Here is a 20,666-nt window from a genome sequence, read left to right on the forward strand (position 1 = left end):
AATTATTCTATCCAAATTTCACCAGCAAATGTTATTAGCTTGGAAAATTGGTTTCCATCACAATTTTTCTCCACACAAAATGCTTCTCTGGAACAATTGTCTTATTACCTCTAGGAATAAATCTTTATTTTATGCAAATGGTTTGAAAAAAATATATATTTTGTCATGGATTTGTTTGATGAAAATGGAAATGTTTTGTCTTATGAAGATTTTATGTTTATTTACAATTTCCCCATTCCATTTAAAGAGTTTCAGCAAGTTGTTAAAGCTATTCCCAATGGGTTAAAACATCTGATGAAAAGTCACCTTACTTTTGGAAGTAACGAAAGGAAACTTCCTGAGTTAATAATTGATGGTATCAAAATATTTTCTCATTCCTGTAAGAATAAAAATATCAGATTAATTTTTCAATCCAAATCTCCTAGAGGGAAATTTTTTTGGAATGCACAAATTGATGATATTCATTGGAAAGAAACATGGTTAAATCCAAACAAATTTTGTATGCTAAATAAAGTTAAAGGGGTACACTTTAAAATACTTCACAAAACCTACCCATGTAAAGCTTTGTTATCAAAATTCATGGACATTGACAGCAAGTGTATTTTTTGTAATGTACACGAGGAAGACTTGGCTCATTTGTTTTACAATTGAGATGTGTCTTTAAAATTTTGGTCTGACTTTAGTTTTTTTCTTTTTGCCCCAAGAAAGGTGAATTATAAATTATCTCTAAAAGATGTTATATGTTCTTTCACACATAGAAGCAAAATGTTTGAACATGTGGTGAACTTTTATATCCTGCGTGGTAAATATTACATCCATAAACAAAAATTTGCAAAATGCATACCTAAATGTAGTCTATTCTTAATCGAGATGGAATCGCTAAAGAAATCGTTAAAGTTAGTTAAAAATAAAAAGAACGGAATTTTGTAAAAATTTATGGAGGAGTTTTTGATACTGTAATGTCCCCTTTGTGTTCACAAAATTTATATATATATATAGAATGTCTAATTAGAAAAAAGGAGGTAATATGCGGTTTACTTTTTCTTTTTTTATTTATTTTATTTTATTTTTTTACTTTTTTTTTTTTTTTTTTTTGCTGTTGTTGTTATGTCTTGTCATTTTGTCTAAAGGTGTGATATTTGTCTTGTGAAACATTACAGTTGTATGTTGATTTGCTGGAATTTATGTTTGTAAGTCATTTATCTAAATAAAAATAAATAAATAAAAAATTTAAAAAAATAATAAAAAAAGAGCGTCAAAAGTTACCTACCGCAGCTTTAAAGGCATAATTTTTTTACAGTGTACCCAATACACCCATTTTAGGGCTGATTTCAAGATTTATTTTCAATAAAGACTTTTTATGTTGACTACCTTTATTCTGTTGTTGCAGACTTTCCTTTTTTATCTTTGTTATGAATGTTATCCTTAATTTTCATCATATATAATACATCATGTTAAAAAATTACTCATGTTTTATGCCGGTACACAATTTGATACAATATTATATGTGCAACATTTTGTATTTTCAAATATGGCAACCTAACTTAAGTTGAAAAAGTAAAAAAAGAAAAAGAAAAAAAAACATAAAAGGACCCTTGGTGTTTCACAAGCCTCTGATAGTAACTAAGAGGTGTCTGATTGAAAAAGTTGTTTAATTTTTAAAAGATAGAAAGCGAAAAATCATTTGAAACTGTGATGTGCAAAAAAAAAAAGATATGTGAATGATGAATGCGAAGATGAAAAGATTAATAATATCAGCAAACAAATCCTTCCTGCAGCCTGGCAGCAGTTCAACCTGTGAAATAATATAAATAAATAATGAATAATACCAGTAATAAACATTGAACATGAAAAGACAGACAAGACGTTGTTGTGATAAGAGTTACAATAATTGTTGTGTGTAAATTCATGGTGGTCTAAGGTGGGGTTTTCAGCAAATAATCACAAAATGCTGTTTTAATTTAAATAGCAGTAAAGTCTTAACGTACTGCAGTAGAGTCTGTTAATGCGCAGGATGTCATTGCGGCTCATTTTTTGAGCTTCCCCGATCACAACATTATTATCAGGAATGGGAATCATGGTTGGCTCGTTGTTCTTAGAGAAAGCGTCCCTAAAATCACACACAACTGAAAATTATGTTTTCAGCACCCCCCCCCCCCAACACACACACACACACACACACACACACACATACACACAAATGGAATAAATAAAATAAATACAAAGACAATTTTAATTTTCACTGAGCTGTAGGAACACTTACCTTGTATAGTGCATCACAGAGTCATAGTCATAGGGGGTTGCCAGATTATTGGTTTCTGTTTTCTCAAAATTATACTCCTCTTCTGTTAAAGTGCGCAGAAAAGTGTTAAACACTTTATATGTAAAGCAAATAAATACACAGTGACTTTTAATCTAGACTGCAATTATTTTGACTAGATGTAACATGCCATGAACTATGCGTTTTTATTTTCTTATTCTTTGTTCTATTGGTAACACTTGATGTTGATGGTCACTTTTGAATATTCAGTTGACAATAACTAACGTTGCTCCTACGTCAACTTTCTCTCAGATCTCTTTATTGAGATGGTGGCCCAACAGACATTCTACTATCAGTAAATTTGCAAGTAAGTTTTAACTTATTCTAACCCGAACACTACCAGTCTCCTAATATCATACCAACACTCTGATGAGAGCTAGTAGATATATATTGTATAAAATAAATTGTAACCATTTTATTTTATCATGTTTTTTCTAAAGAAAAATACCAGGTTCAATGTTCTTTAAAAGGATTTTGATGTGTTTGTCGCGGTCGCTGCGGTTCTGTTCATGATGGAACCCGAGAGCATGAAGGAGCTCGTGTTGAACAGTACTGTGATAGACACACCCATCACGCTCGAGGGAAACAACCTGTACTTCTTTTTGACGCCCCAAATATGAATAGCAACTGTAAATCACACATAACATATCAGCAATGAGGTTGTATATTTATGTTTTGGGAAAGCACATTAACTACTTTAGGACAGAAAGGAGTTCTAAATTAAAAGATTTACCCAGAATCAGACATTATGTAGAGAAAGTGCCTCTGCCCTTCATGTGGTACGAATCGAATGCAGGACACATCCGCAAAGGACTGCAAGCCTTGTTTAATCACTTGTAGTTCATCTGGAGCTGTGGCAGGGGTAAACTATTAAAAAGATCATGTGACACTGATGAGATAATATCAGAATTAGTGACCGTCACTTACAGTACTGGTTGGAGATCACGTAGGGCACATAGACTAATCCATTTCTGCTTCTCTCCCATTTGCATCCACGAGCTGTGCACGGATCTGCATTCTTGAACCCTGTTGATATGGCGATGTCTCCAAACGTGATCAAGGGCCCATCCACTCGCTGTCCTGTGTGGTTCAGTATAATGCACAAAATCATTCAGTCTATTGACACTGATAATTTAATTGAATAAATAGGATGAAGAGGATTTTGCCAACAACTGCTACAAAAAAAAGATACATATACTATCATATCTTGCATACTCTTACCTGCATGTTTGTTGGTTTCAATTATAGTTGACACTGGCATGTCATCTTTCTCAGTGATGTTACCAGAGACATGAATAAGTAAATTAACAATAAAACACTAAAATATAACAATTAAAAATAAAGAATTATTATCTTTTTTTTTTCTCTTGATCATCTTACCCATCTTCCCGGAGATCTTTTCAATTAAATCCTATTGATGGATTTTAAACACATGTATGTCAAAATCTTCATAAAAATGAAAAGCTTTTCCCAACAGAAAAAAAGCTGCTGCTGATGATATATTTTTCCATTTCAATTTTATCTGTTCTCACCTCAACAGGACGACTCTGAGCGGGAACAGAGCTCAGCAGCAGAGAAAGGACCACCACTAATAGGTACATGATGAGAGCCTTCTGAAAAACTGTTCTGGGTGAAACAGAGCTGGAGGTTATATATACACCCCTGAGAGTCTTAACTTCCTTTTTCTTTGCTGTAACTCAGCTTTCACGAATCAATTGCCAAATTACCACGTAGTTCAAAAGCAGAGCAATTGAGAGCAGTTTTGGGGGTTTAGTGCCTTGCTCAGCCTCTGGGGTACAATCAGACTCTCTAACCATTAGGCAACAACTGCCATTGTGCCCAAGTGTATTAAGCACTCTTCTGGTCCGCCTCAACCACTGTGTGTTCAGATAATGCTGCTCTGGGGTTTTTGGTTACATAAAAACTTAAATTAGTCTAGGTTGAATCAAAAATACCAGAATGATTACCCCATGGTTAACTGCTAATTGGTCAAACTAGTTCTAGTTCATAGACTAGGAATAGCAACAGTGAAGGCTCAATCGCCTCTACAATAGAACCTTGAACTAGGAACAGAGAGGAGGCTAAGATTACTGGATTTTAGGGACCTGTTTTGTTTATAATTAGAAATTGCCCCTGGAAGATATGATGGGGCTTGATTATGCAGAGATTTTAAAACAAAAGAACCTCCGTCTGCTTGTCAACAACCGTGCAGCAGCATCAGCCCACCTCTCCCACTGCGCCCATCACACCGCCTGCGCCGCCCGTCCCCCGGGAGCCCTTCCAGGACCACTTCCGGCCAGAGCCGCAACTTCCGGCGCCAGAGAATTATTTCGGTGAGACAAATTTCTGCAAGACTTTTCTTAACAAGTGTTCCATGCACTTTGCTTTACAGCCCCGCACCTTCGCGACCGAGGAGTCCAAGGATGCATTTACACTAACTTTATTATCTGGCAAAGCTGCCTTATGGGGGACGGCGGTGTGGGAGAACCAACATCCATGTTGCGCCTCGTTCCACACCCTCTCAGATGAGATGAAACAGGTCTTCGATCGAGCCGCAGCCAGCAGGGAAGCCGCCCACCAGCTCTCAGACCTGCGACAGGGAAGATCTTCGGTCACGGACTGTTCAATCCTGTTCTGCACCCTGGCGGCCGCATGCCAGTGGAACGAGGCGGCGCAGTGGGATCGATTCCTGCATGTGCTGGCCGACCGTGTTCAGAAGGAGATCTACCTCCTCTAGATGTCCCCCACACTCAACGGATTAACACTAGAAGCGCCAGAATTCCAAAACTACTAGAACAGCCGTGAGCGGTCATTTTGACCGCTATATTATAAACGCTATAATCTCTAAATAAATTGCCCAAATGAGAGATTAATGTATTAACTGTGTTAGGATATCTTTTAAAAAAAACAAATAACACCAACATTTACATTCTTTATTTAGTTAAAAATGATAATTATAAATTTAGAAATATTCGCATCATTTCATAGTAAAATGTAATTATTGCATATTCAGTATTTCTCTGTATTTATTTTACATAACTCAGAACAACAAAATAACATTTAAAATGATCTATTTGATTATGAAAAAAAAATGTTACAACATTTATGATACATTATAACACAGAACATAAGCTGGAAACAAGCAGCTCTAAAGTTAAAAAGAGTCACGAACGAAGTTTGGAACCATAAAACAATTATGCTACAAATTCTATATTAAATAAATCTATATCGTGCTCGGCTATTTAAGATTCACAGTCAACACAAGTTACTTCTGTTCTTCTCGCACAATTTCCACACACGGGTTTGTGGCATTTGCAGCAGGTGTCGTGCGTTTTATTTTGTCTGCAGATTCTCCGCACCTGGCACTGTCTCCGTTTTGGTGTCAGTTGCGGGGGTTGATTTTTTTGGTTGGGACCTTGTGTCAACTGCGATGCTGCCCTTTTTCCCTCCATGAACTCCGCTCTCAGCTCCTCTGGCAGTCGCAGCAGGAACTTCCTCCGGGCAATTTTGCTGCTGGTGCACTCCTTGAAGAGGATGTGGGCACTGATTCCAGCAAGGTCGAGGATGTTGTAAAATACAGCCACTGGCCATCTACGCGTAGCGCCTTTCACAGAGTATGCCCGTGCCATCTGATCTAGGACATCCACCCCATACTTGGTGTTGTTGTAATAGGTCACAGACTCCGGCTTTGCTTTCGGCCCATCGGTGATGCCCACGCTTGTGTGCACGGAGCTCAAAATGCACACATTCTTCCTCGGCTTTCCCTGGTATATCGTGAGCGTCGCATCCGCACATTTTAGCACTTTTGTGTTATACAACTCCGCTTGCTCTTTTGCGGAGGGGGGCAACTCGCGCTTACTTTTTCCCATCTGGTTCCCTAATCTCCGAGGAAGGTAACCGCCTCTTTTTCCTTTTTACGGACTCTGACTCACTCTCTGATGAGGATGAACTGTTGTCTTGCACCCAGGAAAGGTCGCTGTCACTTTCCACCTCAGACAGTGCCCCTGCATCAGAGTCATCACTGTCCAGATTGTGAAGCATTTCCAAGGCCATGGCAAAAGTCATATTTCTCTTCATTCTATTATTTGTATTAGACATTTTCTAAACGCTCCCTATAAACTCTTTATAAATTTATTTTTTAAAAGGCAATAATAATTTGTAGTCCAAGAATTTGTATTTATAATCAAATGAGCATATGCTAATAGTACTGGTGAAGCTGACAGAGACAATAAACCGCGGGAAAGAACAATAGAATCGTGCGAGATTTAGAGCGGTCAATATGACCGTTATGGCTTTAATAGGTAGAAATGCTCATATTTTTTTTGCCTTTTATGTAATTTATATAAAATCTATTGTAAGTAAAAATAGAAACACTTTTAGGAAAAGTCACAAACCAGCAAGATTGTATTTTTTTATTCAACAAAGTTATTGTACATATACATTTCAAAACGGTCATTTAGACCGTCATGGCAGTTCTAGTGTTAATCGACCTGGCTCTTCGAGTTGATGCTCGGATTAACTGCCTCGGTAGACAAGTCAGTCCTACACACCATCCCATCTCTCCAGAAAGGGGGCGCTCGAGTCGAGAGAACGCGGTCGGTCCCGTCGATGACCGCGAACCCATGCAGGTGGGTAGAGCTCGGCTGTCCCGGAGGGAGAGAGAGTGGCGGAGGTCCCAAGGACTGTGTTTATACTGCGGTGGCTCGGAACACTCCATCTATTCCTGCCCGGTGAAAAAAGCCAGCCCGGTAGTAAAGATGAGGCTACTATCAGGTGGGATCTCCGCCGGGAAGTCCTCAACTACATCATCGACTCTCCTTCCGGTGAAACTGCGGTGGGAGAATCACACTCACCACTGTCACGCCCTTCTGGATTCTGGAGCCGAAGGTAATTTCATTGACTTTATCATTGCACGTCACTTGAACAAGCCTGTCCTTCCTATTTCTCAGCCCATCCATGTCACCGCACTCAACGGCCAGGAACTGCCACACGTCACCCACTATACGGAACCCATCACTCTGCCCACATCAGGTAACCACTGTGAAACCATATCCTTTTTCCTCATGGACTCCTGCATAGCTCCCATTGTTTTAGGTCACCCCTGGTTAATCAAACATAATCCACAAGTGGATTGGGGTTCCAACACTCTCACATTGTGGAGTGAAAGTTGTTATGAGTCTTGTCTGGTTTCTGCTTGTCCTGTTGTGCCTGTTTCTGTATTTCAGAAAGAGAACATGGTGTTATCAAACGTGCCCACAGAGTACCTGGACCTGAAGGAGGTGTTCATTAAGTCTCGTGGTGCTTCTCTTCCTCCGCATCGTCCCTACGACTGTGCGATAGATTTAGTGCTAGGTAAGTCTCCGCCTAAAGGCAAACTATACTCTCTTTCTATTCCGGAGAGGGAGGCCATGGAGAAATACATTTCTGATTCCTTGGCATCGAGGTTCATCTGCCCTTCCTCTTCTCCAGCGGGGGTGGGATTCTTTTTTGTGGGTAAGAAGGATGGTTCTCTGCGACCTTGTATTGACTACCGAGAGCTGAACAAAATTACGATAAAGAACACCTATCCTTTGCCACTAATGTCTTCAGCTTTTGAGAGGTTACAGGGAGCATCCGTATTCACAATACTGGATTTACGTAATGCTTATCATTTGGTCCACATCAGGAAGGGGGATGAATGGAAAACCGCCTTTAACACCCCCAGAGGGCACTTTGAATACTTGGTGATGCCGTTCGGGCTCTCCAACTCACCAGGGGTTTTCCAAGCACTCGTTAATGACGTATTCCATGCACAGTTTGTTCCCTTCCTAGGGTATATCGTCTCATCCGAGGGAATAAGTATGGACCCTGACAAGGTTAAGGCTGTGATAGATGGGCCATCTCCAGATTCCCGTAAGGCCCTACAGCGGTTTCCGGGGTTCGCCAATTTCTATCGGCGTTTCATTCGCAATTTCAGCCAACTAGCTTCAACTCTGACGACCTTGACCTCCCCCAGTACTCCGTTCAGGTGGTCGGACTAACCTCAAAAGCCGGCTCCCATCCTTGTGGCCCCTGATCCCACACGTCAGTTCGTGGTGGAGGTCAATACATCAGAGGTGGGGGTAGGAGCAGTGCTGTCCCAACGTGCTGCATTGGACGATAAGATGCATCCATGCGCGTTTTTCTCCCATCGCTTATCTCCTGCTGAACGCAACTATGACATTGGTAACAGAGAATTGTTGGCTGTCAAATTAGCTTTAGAGGAGTGGCGTCACTGGTTGGAAGGTTCAGAGGTACCTTTCATTGTTTGGACCGATCATAAGAATTTAGAGTATATTAGAACTGCCAAAAGACTCAATTCCGGGCAAGCTCGGTGGGCAATTTTTTTCTGTCATTTTGATTTTACTCTATCGTACCGCCCAGGTTCCAAAAATGTCAAACCCGATTCTTTATCACGTCTTTTGATCCCTCCGCCTGCCTGGTGACTCCCGAGTGTATTTTACCTGAGAAAGTAGCTGTCTCAGCACTCGTATGGGAGGTCGAGTCGAAGGTCAAGACGGCCTTAGAAGGGGTAACACCTCCGCCCGGTTGTCCACTGAATTGTTTATTTGTGCCGGAGGAGTTAAGGTCCGAAGTCATTCAGTGGGGTCACTGCTCTAATGTTGCTTGTCATCCAGGGATAAGCTGAACCAATGGGTTAGTTAAACAACGATTCTGGTGGCCACTTATGGCTCGTGATGTCCACGATTTTGTTTTGGCTTGCTCAGTTTGTGCCAGTGGTAAGTCATCTAACCGACCTCCTGATGGGCTTCTTCAACCGCTGTTTGTCCCTTCGAGACCCTGGTCCCACATCGCACTAGATTTTGTTACCACCCTCCTGCCCTCTAATGGCATGACGGTAACAAATCGTTACCAGTGTCAGCCACGGGCCTTTCTCCATTTCAGTGCAGCTTAGGTTACCAGCCACCAGTTTTTCCCAGTCTGGAATCTGAAGTCGCGGTCCTCTCTGCTCATGTGTTTGTCCAGAGGTGCCACCGCACCTGGACCAGAGCCCGCGAGACTCTGCTCCGGGTGAGGGAGCGCACTAAGGACAAGGCTGATTGCCATCGGTCAAAGATTCCCATTTACGTCGTGGGTCAAAAAGTGTGGCTTTCTACTAGGGCTGGGATAAACTATTATTTTTTAAACGATTAATCTAGCGATTATTTTTTCGATGCATCGATTAATGTAACGATTAATTTTTTTTAGACCGATTCGATTTCGATTTTTTGATTTACATATCTGAATGAAAAAAAACATGAATTCCTTATCATTGCTATATATGTTTATTGCTCTTAAAATTACAAAATAAAAGACTGACTAAGAATGCATTACTTTGCACTTGTATAGAGATAGCATTCAATAAAACCTTGAAAACATATAGCTTACTGAAACAAGCTTACTGAACACATAGGGCCTAGTTTACTGAAAAAAAGTTATTCTTTCAGATGAAAATAACAACAACTTGATATCTAGCATTCAATAAAAAAAGTTCACCCAAAATACTTGTTTAGAGCAATTGAAAGAATACAGTAACCAATGTAAACTTGAGGGCTTTAAGCTAATACAGAGAGTGCTTTTCCAAAAAAAACCAAAAACAAATAAAAATGAACAGTGGGAGCCAGCAGCCTGTCATTGCGTTCTGCCCTGCTTCTATCATGTCTAATGATTTTGGTTAATATGCACGAGGGAGAGAGAGAGAGAGCAAGACAGAGCTCGTGTAGTTTGAAGACTGTGAGCATGAAACTTTGTCGCCCTTTTCCTATTCTGTTTCATGATTTTGATTAATATGCACAAGGGAGAGAGAGAGCAAGAAGCGCTCGTGTTGTTTGAAGACTGTGAGTGTGCGAGCGCAGCCGGGGCTCTCTCTCGTACGCGCCCTGACAGGCTCAGCAGTCATTCTATTCTACATCACTACCGATCAAATAAGGCTTTGACAGCCGCCAAAAAAAAAGGACACTGCAGAAAAACCCCTGGATTGGTTATATAACGTTGAACAGAATGTTGATCCGGCCATCGCGTATATTCAGCACACATAAGGTAAACGTTTTGCAAACGTTTTTTAGAGAATTAAAAACAGGTCGACGAATCGATGCGCATATTTTGGGTCAACGTATTTTTTGCGTCAACGTCATCGATGACCTCGACGCGTTGTCCCAGCCCTACTTTCTACCAATAACATTCCTCTGCGATCCGTATCTAAAAAATTAGCTCCCAAATTTATTGGCCCGTTTACTATGACCAAGATCATTAGTTTGGTGACAGTCCGCCTCAAACTACCTCCAGCGTACAGGAGGATACATCCCGCCTTTCATGTGTCCAATGCACCTTTCATGTGTCCAATGCACCGATTAATCTGCCTACTCTGGTTCCACTGCCGCCGCGTCTCGTAGATGGAGAACCAACATATTCGGTTAATTGTATTCTGAACTCGAGACGGAGGGGGCGAGGATTCCAGTACCTGGTGGACTGGGAAGGTTACGGTCCGGAGGAGAGGAGTTGGGTACCTGCAAGGGACATACTGGATCACTCCCTTATTGATGATTACAATCAATAGGTGGGCACTTCTGGGAACTCCAGGAGGCGTTCTTAGAGGGGGGGGGGGGTACTGTCACGGTTGGTAAACCGTGATCTCTGGGTTTTGCACTTTGTGGATGAAGTCTGTGTGTTACGGGTCTGCACTGATTAGTTTGTGGGCGTCTCCGTTAATTGTCATCAGCAGCAGCTATCACTCATAACCCTCTCTATATAATGGCTTGTCTCACGTCTTGTGTTTGTGAGAGCGTTGTTTCATGTCTTTAACCGTGCTTTGCTTTCTGTTGTGTTCTGCGTTATTGGATGTCCGTGTCTTCCCCCGGAACCTCGTCCACTCTTCACAACCACCACATGCATCACGACTTACCTTCGGCTCGCTTCCCTGCAGTTCTTGTGCCACCCTCTCCTGCTGCCAACTCACCACCGCCATCTGGACTCATCACTTCCCTCCACCATCTCGGACTGTATCTCCTTCCCAGCGTTGTTTGTGTTCCAGTTTGTTTGTTTACCGTTCCAGTTTGTTTGTTTAAGTGTTTATACTCGCACTTGCTTCCAGCTCCTCCTTCACCCAGTTCTCACATAAAGCCGGTTATACGCACAGCCTACACTGGCATATGCGAACTGTGCACCCAACTGTGAAGCAATGTTGTTGTTTCTATACATTAAAAAGTTGTAATTTAAATGCAAATGTAGTATTCTTTTTTCATAACAAATCAATTCATTTTTAAAGAAATTGTGAGACATTGTGAGTATGATTTCATTTAATAATTTAATTAGAATTGTTTTTACATCTATAATAGTCAAAACATTATTATTTTTTAAAGAGCCGTTTGTGAGCCAAAAGAGCCGGCTCTTTTCAGTGAGCTGAGTCAAACGAGCCCATCACTACTACATGCTATCAAGGCAACGACACAAGTGGGCAAGGCAATGGCTAGCCTGTTGGTGCTGGAGTGCCACCTATAGCTAAACTTGACTTACCAACTTGACTTGACATCAGGGACACCAAAAAGATGGCCTCCTCGATTCCCTAGTTTCCCCCTAGGGACTTTTTGGCCCTGTCTTGGACAGCTTCACTGAGCACTTTACTGAGGCCCAAAAGACGTTGCAAAGACTGTGTCATTTCCTATTTAAGCGCCCCAGGACTGTGACTGTTTCAAGCCGCCCCAAGGCAACGTCCATACAGCAACCTGCACAGATGGTGCAGTTTCAGCCCTAACACAAGCCGGAGCCTGACATCCAATAGCACACCTGGACAGCTAGGAGGTATCACTTTCTTAAGCACCAAGGTCCCCACCCTCGTGTAATGCTGGACCCTGAGACTAAGAAGTCAACCTGATCTGCATGCAGGGAGGAAGAGGACCCAAATACCTTAAAATTTCCTCATCCTACGCTCAGACTTGTCAGTTCTCCCCCTTTGGGAGGTTAGCCGTCATCAATAAAAACAAAGCCTTTGGCCACTTATCTGCTGGCATGGAAAGCTATTCCCTGCATGCAAGATTGAGATCTAAAGACTATAGAACGAGGCAGTTTGCTTCAGTTCGCTCACAGGCCTGACATTTCTGGACATGGACAGTAGACCGTACACACAGTTTCAATGGAGGGACTGAGAGCTCTCTGACTAAATCTAAAATATCTTAAACTGTGTTCCAAAGATGAACGGAGGTCTCACGGGTTTTGAACGACATGAGGGTGAGTTATTAATGACATCATTTGATTTTTGGGTGAACCATCCCTTTAATATTAATGTTATGTTGTCTAAATAACTAAGCATATTCTACATTAAATTATGAGTTTAATCCCATTGATTAAAAACGTTCTATCAAATGCTCACAATACTGGTCATTTTCAGCGTGCGCAGCTAAAAACAGAAGTGCTGAACATTAATAACTACTATCATATAGGCTTACTTTATAATGAGAGCACTGTTGTAAAATTGTAACTTGCTAGGGTTTCCCTGATATTTAGTGTTAACTATCTTTTAATCAAAACATAAAACATTATTTACCCCATTGTATCTGTGAGGCATTTGTTACACATGTTCCCTGTGTGTTAACATCAGTAATTATGGCTGTCGGATGACTGATTTGACTCAATGTATTTTGCCCCACCCCCAAAAATATGATTTGACTATCAGTCGAATATCAGCAAGATTAGAAAATTCAGATTCGACTATGAAAATCCTTAGTCAGGGACACCCCTACACTTTTCCCTCACCCCTGAAATGGCCAAGAACTGTATTAAAGAGCCACACATGGGCCACAAAGTTAATAACCCTTAACTGGCCCTGAGCTGGGCCAAAAGAGGTTTCCCCCAATCTGAGCCAGACCTGAGCTTTATATAGCCCAGACCCAAAGAATCTTAATATTTCATATTATTGCCTTATATATTACTATAAATCCAATTATTAATTTTGTGACGTGCTTTGGTAAACCAGACAGCAACATAGTGTTGGCCCAAATCCGGCCCACATCTGGCATGTGTGAAGTCATTGCCACACATGGATGTATTTTGAATGTCTGGTAGTCCTCAAACAACATTCTAGTCTCATCTTGTCTTGTTTGTCTTCTCGTCTTAGTCCAGAAAAATCTTTGTTGACTGAAAGCCTGGCTCCTGGTTGACCTACAAGGCTCGCCTACATATCAATGGGCTAGGTGCACAAGATGGCGCCGGTGAGCTTCAGCAACGCAAGTGTGTGCATACTTACTTGCGCTCTTGCGACGCTCGCATTTATTGTAAGGGAAACTTACATAGGAAACTTGGCTAGATGGATATAATTAATGTTTTTCAAATTTAGCAGCGAATAGTGGTATATCAAAGACACGATGAAACATCCTCCCTACATTTTTGCGTACCTCTGTGTGGAAATTCATCAAGATATGACGCGGAGATTGCTTTAATCTTCTCTTGATTATGCGGATCAGCGTAAGCGTCAGGTTAATCAGTCCACAGGGATTTCTTCATTCAAACACAAACCATTCAAATATACAATACTTTACATTTTCGGAGAGCTGATTTTGTTCTGACTGTTATCTATAAGATCATAAGGTTTCTGACTATCAAATGAGACAGACAGATATTTCTGAAAAAGTATGTATGTTTTATTAACTTTATTTTGATAACAGTTTATAACTGTGTACAATTTAACGTAATGCTATAATGGTAGGTTTGCATTAACACACCATGAGTTCAATTTTCATTTCGTGAACATAGGGAACATTAGTGTATTTAATTAATTCACCAGACCCAGACATACGCAAGTTTCAGATGCACTGGCTCAGTTAACATTTATAGTATAGTAATAATAGCAGTGTATATCTTATTTGCATTTGAAGTGATATTATAAATCCTGTAAACATATATTGAAGGTAATATTTGGATTTCTCCGCTTCTCTGCACTGGCATTTAGCACAACCAGAAGTATCAAAGCACACACTCGCAAGACCGGAAATCCAAGATGGCGGAGATATGCAACTAGCCCAGGTCATTTCCATTTAAGCCTTCCCTGAAACGGATGGTGAAAAAGGTCCTAACTTGCTATCCCTGTCCGGATAAAAGGCATCTAAAGGGCTGCCTGTCACAGAGCAAAGGCTATCTCATTGGATAGCAGACTCTATATTTCTGGCTTATGCCTTAGCTGGCTTGCAATGTCCTTTGGGTGTGAAGGCCCATTCCACCAGAGGAATGGCCTCCTCTTGGGCCTAGTCCAGTGGGGTCTCTATTGGAAGATTTGTGCGTCCACCAGCTGGTCATTGCCATCTACCTTTACTAGATTCTACAATTTGGACGTTCCTGCCCTATAGTCTTATCTGCTCAATACTAAGTCTTATGCAATTTCTCCTCACAGCAGACCATAAGACTGGTTACAAAGAGGAACCATTTATGTCTCTGGTTCACTGTTAAAAATAAACATGTTTAACATTTTCTTTCTGAAGAAGATGTTGAAATATTTCAAAAGACACACAAATTATGAACCTTCTTTAGATGTTCCAAGCTCTCAACCAAAGTATGTTAACACATTTTGAACTACTGTGAACTAATCAGGGTTGGGCAGTAACTTGTAACTAGTAGCTTAGTTACTGTAATAATATTACTATCCAAATTATCTAAGCTAACAGAGTGTGTTAAAAATGTAAAAGATTGGATGACAAATAATTTTCTCCAATTAAATTCGGATAAGACAGAGAAACTAATTATTGGACCAAAAAACACTACACAGAATCTTGTAGATTACAATCTGCAACTAGACGGATGTACTGTTACTTCCTCTACAGTCAGAAATCTGGGTGTTATATTAGACAGCAATTTGTCTTTTGAAAATCATATTTCCAATGTTACAAAAACTGCATTCTTCCATCTTAGAAACATTGCCAAGCTACGAAACATGTTATCTGTTTCTGATGCAGAAAAGCTAGTTCATGCATTCATGACCTCTAGACTGGACTATTGTAATGCACTTCTAGGTGGTTGTCCTGCTTCGTCAATAAAAAAGCTACAGGTAGTCCAAAATGCAGCAGCTAGAGTCCTTACGAGGTCAAGAAAATATGATCATATTACCCCAATTTTACAGTCTCTGCACTGGCTACCTATTAAGTTCCGTATCAGTTACAAATTATCATTACTTACCTATAAGGCCCTAAATGGTTTAGCTCCTGCGTACCTAACTAGCCTTCTACCACGTTACAACCCATCACGCAGCCTAAGGTCACAAAACGCTGGACTTTTGGTAGTTCCTAGGATAGCAAAGTCCACTAAAGGAGGCAGAGCTTTCTCACACTTGGCTCCCAAACTCTGGAATAGCCTTCCTGATAATGTTCGGGGTTCAGACACACTCTCTCTGTTTAAATCTAGATTAAAAACACATCTCTTTCGCCAAGCATTCGAAAAATGTATATTTTATTTGTGAGTGTAGTTGCATCTGATCAAAGGTGCATTTTTATTCATTAGCTTGGGTTAAACTAATTTTACTTTGTTGGATCAGCAGCTATGCTAATGATGTCTGTATTTTGTTTCTATGTTACTAGGATTTACACAAGCTCCAGTCTGGATCCAGAACACCTGAGAAGAGATGATGCTGACCCTCAGAGGACCTCAGATGATGCTAACCCTGAATCAACAAACAGAACTAACAATGATTGCTAAATGTGTGACAGAATCAATAACTTAATTAATAATATTGATAGTTCATCGTCTAGCTGACTACGTCTTGTATTATTATTATTATTTTTATTTTTTCTAAAATCCTGTCAAATGTGCACAAACTACTAGCTACTACTAAATATTGTAGAAACATAATTTTCTGTAAAGTTGCTTTGTAATGATTTGTTTTGTAAAAAGCGCTATACAAATAAACTTGAATTTAATTGAATTGAATACTTTTTGCAGTAACTAGTAGTGTAACTATAATTACTAATATGATTTCAGTAATAATAGTATAGTAACCATCCATAAAACAGCTTAGTTACTTAGTTACTTTTGATGCCTCAACCCCACTGATATAAAATCCAACAATCAAATAATTCCAAGAATTATTTTCATAATTTTCACGACTCACACATGCATGTGATGTCCCCAGTGCAGGAGGCAAGCTTGGAATATGGAAAAGCTTACATTCTGCAGCTTCACACCCCTGGACTCAATCTTGATTGATTATTTAGTTCCAGGTGTTTCTTGTCACCCCATAGCCCCCCCCCCCCCCCCAGGCCTGTGTATTTAAATTGAATTATATTCAGAGCTCCAGTTTCTGTTATTGAGTGAAAAAAGACAAAGAAAAACAATTTGTCTCTTTGTCACTTTTTTAAAAAAGTGAATCATTTTCAGAGCTCCAGTGTATGGTATTGAGTGTTGTCATTCCCCGCTACATGTGAGCAGAGCTGTAGTCAAGTCCAGCTTTGTCGAGTCCAAGCAAGGCCGTCGGACTGGGGGGTAAAGGGTTCCAACTACCCAGGGCCAGGGGCAGCCTTAGAAGTCTGTTTTCTATACATACATACAGTATACATGCACTAACATTTGTATAGCATTTATGTACAAATAAAAAAGGTCCTGTGCAAAACTAAACTTGTAGTTAGGCACTGGATATGAAATAGGAAGACAGTGGAAGAGTCATGTCTTTCCTTAAGAAAGGAAAATCAGGGGCTCAAAAATGAAAAGAAATGCATACAAAGAGTTTGCATGTACAACGTGAATTTTAGGATTACAACATTGCATGGAGCTGTTACTTTCTGTGACCTTATCTATGTTGCATGTAAAATTTAAATATGTCATGTAATAATAAGGGTTGGGCCTGAAGTTGAATACTTTATTTGAAATGGTACGGATAATGGCTATAAAAATTAATAACGGACAAGGAATAATTCTGCCTTAATACTCGGCTGTAGCTGGCACAGTCCGGTGTTTGCTGGATAACAGTTGAGCCAAGGGATCAGTGCAATATTATACACAGACCTCTAAAGTCACGAGTGTGAAGTGAATGGATGTCAACTTTTTTGCCTCATTGCTTTTACCTCTCTCTGCATCTCTCAGAAATCAGAGCTTTGCAAGAGTAATTTCACCTATAATAATACATCATGCATGTTCTATTATTTGTATATATTTAAAAGGCAATGATTTAAACCTTAGGTTATGATATGATACAAATGAATGGAATAAGCACAGCACACTCACAAATCAAATAGCCAAGTTGCGTGTCTCAGTCTCTCAAAACTCAAATCAGTTCTCTCTCAAGAGTAGGCTAAAATCAGCTTAGATATGGATACATTTTCTACTTGTCCTACATGTTTGCATCTATATCTTTTGCTGATTTGCGTGGCACATGTTTAGTGAAGTTCCCTAACCATTAAGACTCACTTAAAGTGTGCTGCATAATGAAAATGTGCGCATTGAATGGATTCAGTCAAATGATCATTAAATGTTTGTCATGACATCTCTCTGCTTGCATGATAAATATTATTTTAGAAATTAATTATTATTTTAGTTAAACACAACGTACTTGTTCAGTGTTAACGATAAAAAAAAATGCAAAATGCATAACGTTCTTATCAAGTAACTGTACAATGTTGTATCCGAATGCAGATACAACATTTTTTGTGATTGTTACAGATACATATACAGATACAAATACTGTCTGTTACATGAAAATGTAAATATGTAATATTTTAAGTAATATTTAATATTTATATACTCGAGTCGTTGAGTAAAGCCGCGTTCAGACTGCCCAGTTTTTGGCTCGCCGACAGGTTCTGAGAAATGGCAGTTCGGGGAAGAGTTATAGACTACATTATCATCTTTTTCTTGTTTGTGCTGCAAATCAGTGCACAAGCAATCCGTATTGCAAGCTTCTTGCGGGCTACCATTATTAATAATAATAATCCCAGTCTCACGTGAGAACTCTGGTCTTGCACGTGTGATATCGCGTTGTTTCCTTGTTACATCTCGTGTGTGTTTGGTTGTGAAATGTAGTTTGTGTGCGAGTTGTCTGTGATTCTTCCTATTGTAAAGTCATGCAGTGTGAAACCTTCTGTCACCATTCCATTGTGCAGTGTGAACATGGCAGGGACTGAATGCTGACCAAGATAGTCTGACTCATGCAGTGTGAAAAGAACAGTGACCAGACTACTTTGAAAATCGAGCAGTCTGAACTCGGCTTAACTCAAGTATTTATTTTTTTTTTTTCAGTTTTTAGTCAAAATCTCTTACAATTCTTAAATCAAGATAATTTTACTAGATAAGCCAAATTACTTAAGATATTTAGTCTTGTTTTCAAGGGGAAAAAAACTAAATTAAGTGCATTTAGCTTAAAACAAATAAAATTATATATAATAATTTGGCTTATCTTGTAAAAGTATCTTGATTTAAGAATTGTAAGTTATTTAGAAACCAGACTGCAGTGGTGTGATTGGATTCGTTCCCATACATAACGGGAATGTTGGAAAGGGAATGCTTTGGTTACTTAACATAACCTCAGTTCCCTGAGATAAGGTTAAATGAAGTAACAAAAGCATTTTCCCTTTATTGAAAAATATGACATTTTCATTCATTCAAAGGCTATATGATTGCAATGATGTTTTAGTTCAGGACTTTAAATGTTAAAATGCTTTATTGACTGACATTTCTTAGACCTTTGTTGTTACGCTTTCAAATTTAATGCCATTTGTAATTTCATAGTATCTTCACCTCTTAAATTTCTACTCTTGTGAACACAATTCTATATTGGTACAATTTACTCAGGCTGATTGACTTTTTTATGACATTAAAATTATTTTTTGAATAATTGTACATAAATAGGTTAAGCAATACAATTGTGATTATTTCTGAGAATTTTTTAACTGCAGGCAGACCGTCTATATTATGGTACAGTACAAATATTCTGAGTGTCTCTTATTTTCTTAAAGAATAAACTCTTATTTTCTACAAGATAAGAATACGAGAATATTAGATAAATAATACAAATTTCTGAAGTTAATTGGCAACCATAATGATGACGTAATTATCTTTTGACTCAGAAAAAAAGTCAGTTTTTGGAGATATGTGAGCAAAAAAATAATAGATGAAAAATGGATAATAGAAAGCACAAAGGTGGTATTGAAAAGGCCAGTAAAAAAAAAAGAAAAATTAATAAATAAAAAATAAATACAAAGTGGGCCAGTTTAAGGCATGAAACTCCAGTGCTCAAATTAAGACTCACTTCGGCCCTGCATTGGAAGTTCATTAAAGTCCTCTTGTTTGAAATCTACTCCACGTCTCCCCTTTCATCGCTCTGTGCTCCTCACAGTAGCAGTTTGGTGACAAGAAGATATAGAGAGAAATATTGCATTATATTGATTTTGTGAGGAAAAAAGATGATCTGAACAATGTTGTTTATTAATCCCCTACACTTTTTATGTATATATGTTGTTTATTGGACTACCATTGGAATATTGAATATCAGCAGCCATTGCTTGCAATTATAATGATTGAAAGAGCTGGGGAATTTTTTTTATATAACTCCATTTGTATTTGTATGAAAGAAAAGAGTAATTTACACCTAGGATGGCTTGAGGGTGTTCAAAGTCTCTGTGAAAATATCATTTTCAAACTGCAATTGTTTTCCTCACAACAGACCACAAGACTAGTTACAAAGAGGAACCTTTCATGTCTCTGGTTTACTTTTAACCAGATGTTGAGTAATATGATTAAACTTTTTTTCTTGAAGAAGATGTTGAAATATTTCAAAAGACACATTGCACAAACTATGAACCTCCTATATGCTCCAAGCTCTCAACCAGAGCATTTTGAACTACTGTGAACTAACCAGGGTTGGGCAGTAACTAGTTACTAGTAACTTAGTTACTGTGATAATATTACTTTTTGAAGTAACTAGTAGTGTAACTATTGCTAATATAGTAATAATAGTATTGTTACCATCTATAAAATAGTTTAGTTATTTAGTTACTTTTGATGCCTCAACCCCACTGATATAAGATCCTACAATCAAATAATTTCAAGATTTATTTTCAGAATTTTCACGACTCACACATGCACTCATTCTGTGTGTTTCTCTCTTAATTGTTTAATTAGTTCCAGGTATTTCTTGTCATCCTCTACCCTAGACGTGTGTATTTAAAGTGAATCCTATTCAGAGTTCCAGTGTCTGGTATTGAATGTTGTCATTCGGCGCTACATGTGTATTCCTAGTTACATTGGATCAGTCCCAGATTGGCTAATCGGGATCACCAGGATGATTCCCGGTGAGCCAGTCTGATTTTTTGGGACAGGAGGGCCGGTGTTGTTATGCCCCTGGGTTGACATATGGTTGCTG

The 20,666-nt window shown here is 39.2% G+C and overlaps 1 protein-coding gene across 1 annotated transcript; it reads right to left on the reverse strand.

The window, feature by feature from the left end:
- Positions 1-1,082: 1,082 nt before the first annotated feature.
- On the reverse strand, positions 1,083-3,933 carry LOC113106087 (low choriolytic enzyme-like). Its single transcript, XM_026267661.1, has 9 exons — positions 3,853-3,933; positions 3,701-3,731; positions 3,542-3,586; positions 3,248-3,400; positions 3,054-3,171; positions 2,769-2,947; positions 2,264-2,345; positions 1,989-2,110; positions 1,083-1,795 (listed from the first exon to the last, which is right to left on the reverse strand). Exons 1-9 carry the CDS (start codon positions 3,919-3,921, stop codon positions 1,791-1,793), a joined length of 804 nt encoding a protein of 267 aa, XP_026123446.1. The 5' UTR covers positions 3,922-3,933; the 3' UTR covers positions 1,083-1,790.
- Between the last annotated feature and the right edge of the window lie 16,733 nt (positions 3,934-20,666).

Source organism: Carassius auratus, chromosome 7, assembly GCF_003368295.1.
Source record: "Carassius auratus strain Wakin chromosome 7, ASM336829v1, whole genome shotgun sequence".
Lineage (NCBI taxonomy): Eukaryota > Metazoa > Chordata > Actinopteri > Cypriniformes > Cyprinidae > Carassius > Carassius auratus.